This window comes from Zingiber officinale, chromosome 2B, assembly GCF_018446385.1.
Source record: "Zingiber officinale cultivar Zhangliang chromosome 2B, Zo_v1.1, whole genome shotgun sequence".
Classification (NCBI taxonomy): Eukaryota; Viridiplantae; Streptophyta; class Magnoliopsida; order Zingiberales; family Zingiberaceae; genus Zingiber; species Zingiber officinale.
In genome coordinates this window covers 83255486-83261529 of record NC_055989.1, presented here as the reverse complement: position 1 = coordinate 83261529, position 6044 = coordinate 83255486, and the positions used below count along the sequence as shown (strand labels likewise).

Genomic DNA, 6044 nt, shown 5'->3' with positions numbered 1-6044 from the left:
TATGTGTGATTTTTAATGTAAGACCCATAAAAAAGTTGCATGGAGGTTTTTTGATTGTAGAGAGAATAGTAGATTTTTTTCCAATTGATGTGGCGTTGATGTGGCATATTGAAAACTGTAAAAAAACTTATAGAGAGATTTAACAATTGGAGATGCCTTTAACGTGCCAAAGTTATTATTTCGATATCTTAAAAGTTGAAAAAGATTAACTTCAACCATTGGAATCAATCATCCAACCTGACTCCGATAGATCCTACTCAGCGTCCAAATGACGTAACTTACATAAAGAATATGAACCATAACCGAACCCTAAATCATTTAGGAATAGTAATATGAACAATCCCTTTGATACGTATGATAGGATAAAATTATATTTTTAAAAAGTTTTTAATCAAGCGTTTGATAGAGTTGATTAGAAATAGGATTATGGATGATGAAAGATATCATGCATATCAAACAGAGCCTAAGATTAAGCGAAGTCCTCCGATTTTTTTTCCCTTCTGATCGCATCGGATTATCATAGTTTGGCTACCGTAGCACTTTATTTATCCAACACGAGGAGAGCACGTGACATAAACACAAGGTAAGAATTTAGAAGGTAAAAGGTTTTAATTTTATCTTATATTTAATTAAATTATTTTAGATTTTATCACAAATATTGAAAGGAGAAAAAAATGCATTCTGCACAAAATTATTACATTTTTATAATTTCATCACATTATATTTATTATTATTATTCTCTTTTCCTTTTTTTTTCATCCCCTACTTATAATACTAGATAAATTTAAAATATAAAATATCCATCCCTAATGAGTTTAAATCTTAATCCTCTTAATTGTTCCTCTAATAAACAAAATACTTCCAACAGTCGAAGATCATGTTCTTAATCTGCTCCAAAAACATTTCAAGACTTACAAATTTGAAGTTTTGCATTAAGAAATCTTAATATCATAAGCGGGTGCACATCCTCTAGTTCTCAGATTGCCGAAAGTATTTTCCTGCGATTGCGATGAGTATGTTCAGCATTGCGGTCTCATCATCTGGCTCGGCTTTCCTAGAAAGAAGGCTTGAGCACTTGCGCAACAGGCACCTCATGGAAGCGCACATGTCCGCGTCGAGAGGAGTGTCAACTGCCACAGAAAGGGCAAACAGCCACAGGCATTCATCCCGCGATAGCTCACTTGCACTCTCAAGCAAGCTTATGTGCTTCTGCAATTTGGATGCTCGAGAAACAGCATCCATGCTGAGCAAGAACGATGCAGTTGGAGAACTCTTTGGCTTATCACTGTCGTCTTGGTTTCTCGCGGGAAGTTGGTTGCAGGAATCTTCTAGTTGCAAGAAAACCTGGTACAGTCGACAGCAATGATGGTTAAGAGTGATGATATATTTTAAGCAACTACAATACGTATCAGAAAATGCATTAGCTAAGGATTGCCTTTAAGCGCCATGATTATCTATGAACTCACCAATCGATTGCATCTTAGAGAATTCAATGGAAGACAGATGATAACCTTTGGCAATATAAGAATGCAGATCAAGTATGGTATCGATAATTTAGCGCTTAATCAAGTTATAACTTGAAAATATTTCATGAAAGATGCCACATATCTTGCCTACGGTTATCTTAAGTTAAGGTCGAGACAATGCTTCAGTGATTCTGATCATATTTATATGTGTCAGTGTTTAGAATTAACGTATACAATCATTCGAAAGATAATTCTTGTAAGCATTCTCATCATTGCCTTGAGATTTCTAGGTGAATTATACTGAATATATTACATGTTTAGTCACTACTAATGGTAATCAAGAAAGAAAAACAATTATGGTGTTTACCTGTTTTAACTCAGAATATTCTGATAGGAATGTATCTTCCCAAATTTGTGATGCCTGCAAATTAGGAGGGCACTTCTCAATCTCTAGTAATTTGGGCATATATGGCGTTTGTTCGCTGCTTTGTTTACTTGATTCGAGCTTGGCCACTTTAATTTTAGGAATTTGAGCAGCTTCCCACCTGTTAAGGTTCAAACAACCCATCTACTTCTAAATTCTTGTATCGGAAGTCAAAAAAAGGATGTGCATCTCTTTTGAGTCTAATGTGAAAAGTAATGTCGAACAAAGAACCAAAGGTTTGCAATGACATTCATTGCTTTTACAGTTTATGATGAATTGCACAGCAAACAAAACCAGTTCATTTATTTCATTTCATGGACCAAATGTTCCATTATGTTTCAACTTCACCCGAACAAAAGTTAATTTTGTAGAGAAGTCTAGAGTCGCTATGGAAATCTAGGAGTTAAGAGAATAGTAAATATTTTACTAGGTCAAAATAAAACCAACATGGTTGATATGCAAGTGGAGTAACTGAATCAATTTTGTTAACTATACATTAAGGTTATGTTTCTTTGAAGGGAGGGAAAATATAAGTGAGAGCGGTAGGGATAACAGCAAATAGGAGAGAAACATGGAAGACGATCTAGATCATTGATATTTGATAGTTAAATCATGAACCATTTAACTTCATACAAAATCTAATCTAAATAATGTTAACAATAAAAAAAACAAATAATACTATTAAAGAACACATTCACATATGCTTTTTTTATACATACAGTGTCACTGGAGTATGAAAACATAATAATATGGAGGATAGAAAAGATTACTTGACACGTCTCAGGTACTCCATACCATCTAACGGTGGACCAGAATCAAAATCTGGTTCTCCTTCAACTAAAAAAGCAGGTTTCTGGATGCTTCCAATTTCATCATCACTGCTGCCATCTACATTTTTGGCGCATTCGGATTCAGTTAACCACTCTCCTACAGCTTGGTCATTCTGGCTACTAACATTAGCATCATTTTCAAGGATTTCAGATACATCTAAGACGTGACTACTTTCAGAAGTATTTACAACAGCACTGTCATCTGTATATTAGAAACCATAAATTATTTTCACAATATAAAACACATTAATTATATCAACAACAAAAACATTTGCTACACTTATTTAAGACCAATGCAGTAAATATCCAAAAAGACAAGTATCGCCACCACTCTGATGATATGCCACACATAAGAGAAAGATCAAATATTCAGATATTTAACATCAGGTTAGCAATAGCAAGTGTAACCAATGACTAATTTGATTTCATCAGCATGTATGAAAGCACATTCGAAATGCCTCTGTTCTCATGACAAATTTTATGTTTGGAAGACAACTATCAATTGTCACGACCAAAGGACTCCACTCCTCATAAGGGCATTACACCACTCTCTCCGGTAATAATTCATGACTCATGTGCCATCTTACATTATCATAGTCAACAAACACATACATACAGGAATTTAGACAAGTTTTATTTACTAAATTTCGTCTTTTGAAATAAGAAACAATTGTTAATTGCATTGTATATTCCTGTGAAAAGAGAATCATGTTCAACTTTGAAAAACCGGTAGTAAAGGAAACAAAAGTAAAACAACAATTATAAAAGATAAATCTAATTTTCAGCATAGGTCTTAGGATGTAGCTAAGGAACTTTAATAACTTGTACAACCAAATCAAGCCGCTACAATGATCAGTCTCACCTACAAATTTGGAGGGCAAAATAGGCAACACAATGAACACTAACAAGCACAATAGGTTAAGATTGGGAGTGCATGAAATGCAGTATCATCCCATTAGGGTTCATGAATGTCTACCAAAATATTAATTTTATCGGAATGGGTTCTAATGGTGAAATTATAATCCTTAAGGATACCAATCCATCTCCTCCAATGCTCCAAGTGAAAAGGTACTTCAAACTCTTACGGTCAATGAATTTCTTAAATGTGACCCATACAAGTAGTGCCTCCAAATCTCAAGAGCAAAGATGAGGCTTGCTGACTGAAGACCATGCGCTAGATGGTTCATTGGTGATCCTTTAGTTAGCAAGAAACATATGACACAATTATACCATGTTGTATAAGTACTGTTCATAATCCTTGGATCAACGTGTTTGTATAGAGGATGAACCCATCATCACTAGAAGGATCAGAATGCAACACAACATTGACGGATGAACTATTGGGTTAATTCTCTATATGAATGCATCCATCTAAGAATTGGGACCAGTGTTGATGCAAGTGAAAGTGAGTGAATTAAAGCATAATTTGATTAAAACAAAAGGTATAATGGTAAAAATTTAGAAAGAATAACAAGTGAAAATAGTGAACACTATTATGAAAGTTGTGTGATCTAGAGCGATGATTCCATGTTGCAGTCAGGGGCCTTGGCTCATGTATCAAATGATACGTTTCTAATTTATGGTCTTAGTTATAGGGTTCACCTAATGCAAGTGATTATACTTGATGGTAACATTACATTTGATAATTGATGATTACATAAAGCTTAAGGTTGCGTACAATAATGGATCCTTCCCCGGGACCCCACATGGCGGGAGCTTCATGCACCGGGCTGCCCTTTATGATTACATAAAGCTTAACTATTAATGATAAAGTTTGATAATCAATGATAACTTAAAGCTGATTAGCCTTTACCTGATATTTTGTTAGAGAATGAATTCATGCATGTCTCCCCTTAATCCACTATGCACATTTATGACCATTCCCCTTTCCTGATTATGATAATATAATAAGGTTTGTGAACTACGAATTGTCATGAGTGAGATGCCCTTCCCTTACGTGGAACAGAGCCCTCCCTGTGGTGACAACAAAGGTAATAGGACATTGACACTGAAAAGACTAATAGAAAGAACACAATTCACTAACGCTTGATAGAAATGATAGGCCTCATCGGCTAATCAAGAGGCACTTAAAGACTCTTCATGTTCGATCAATCATTAGAAAAACAAGAGAACTGAAAAGGTAAAACTTTCTAAGGATTTCATAAGAGAGCATACCAGCAACAAACAAGGAGGCCTTTGCTTCTTTCTTCTTCCCTCCACGCTTTTGCTTCCGGCCACCCACTTCGCGGAGCCCATCGTACTCACGAGCGATAACCTCCCCCAGGGCCCCGTACACCTCTTCCCACAGCCGCCGCTGCTCCGCTTCACCCCAAGACCTCATTTCCAGTATTTCCTTCGTTGCATAGCGAAACCTGGATACTTTTTCTCGACCTTCCCTTTTCTCTCCAGTCGCATCGGGTTCCCGAACCGACTTCTCCATAAAGCTCCCTGCTGCCTCAAAATCTAGCCCAAGTTCGCCGCTTTCCTGCACTGACGGCTCCCTAAAAGCGACATCGAGGATTTCCACCGCCACCGAAGTTGCTCCGTCGGCTGCATCAAGCGCTTGCGACATTGATATCCCTCCTGGCGGTCGCAAGAAAGCATGAGAAGACAATGGCATATATCATAAACCCTCGAGAAAATTGCACTTTCACCCCATACTTTTAACGTTTCCTGAAAGGGCCCTTTGGTTCTACATTTATTAGTTTAACTCCCTCTTCTTTTGCTATTATCATTTTCAGTCCAGCTTAAGTCACGGAAAAAACAAATGAATCGAAATTGATTTCAATTTGATAAATAAACGAGATTAATAATCATTAAATATGTAGAAAAGCTTAGAATAAAACACTGTTTTTTAATATTATCTTTTACTTTTGTCTTTTAGTACAATATAATAAGATTCTTCTTTTTCAAACTAATTCAACATTTTTTTCATATAATTTTCTCATCATTTATAAATTTGTAAATTTTTTTAGATAATATATTTTCTTTATTTCGATAACCAATAATATAAATGTACTTTGAATCAATATCAGTTTTAAAAGGAATTTTAAATTTAAAGTTACTAATTATATTAAATTTGAAAGTTATATTGTTTAAACTCATTTACTAATACTATTATTTTCTTTTTGATGTTCAAATTAGTAAATAAAATTATTAATATTAATAATTGTAAATCTTTATGTTTTTAAAAAATAAACTTAAAATGTGTGTGTATAATGGTCATGACAATGATGATTAACAATTAATGACGAAAAAAGAAAGATGATTAAAGGAAACTCATAGTTTAGAACATTTGAAATAATAAACACAACAAATGAATCA

General features: G+C 34.7%; 1 protein-coding gene across 1 annotated transcript; it reads right to left on the bottom strand.

Moving 5' to 3' along the window:
• Positions 1-875: 875 nt before the first annotated feature.
• Positions 876-5349, bottom strand: LOC122046086. Its single transcript, XM_042606597.1, has 4 exons — positions 4896-5349; positions 2661-2922; positions 1834-2011; positions 876-1344 (listed from the first exon to the last, which is right to left on the bottom strand). Exons 1-4 carry the CDS (start codon positions 5338-5340, stop codon positions 970-972), a joined length of 1260 nt encoding a protein of 419 aa, XP_042462531.1. The 5' UTR covers positions 5341-5349; the 3' UTR covers positions 876-969.
• Between the last annotated feature and the right edge of the window lie 695 nt (positions 5350-6044).

Bases quoted from the DNA above. Each gene is read 5' to 3' on its own strand.
- LOC122046086 (XM_042606597.1), bottom strand. From the start codon at position 5,340: ATGCCATTGTCTTCTCATGCTTTCTTGCGACCGCCAGGAGGGATATCA. The intron at 2,923-4,895 runs GTATGCTCTCTT...TCTAATATACAG, and splicing joins GGCCTCCTTGTTTGTTGCTG to ATGACAGTGCTGTTGTAAAT. The intron at 2,012-2,660 runs GTAATCTTTTCT...GAACCTTAACAG, and splicing joins GAGTACCTGAGACGTGTCAA to GTGGGAAGCTGCTCAAATTC.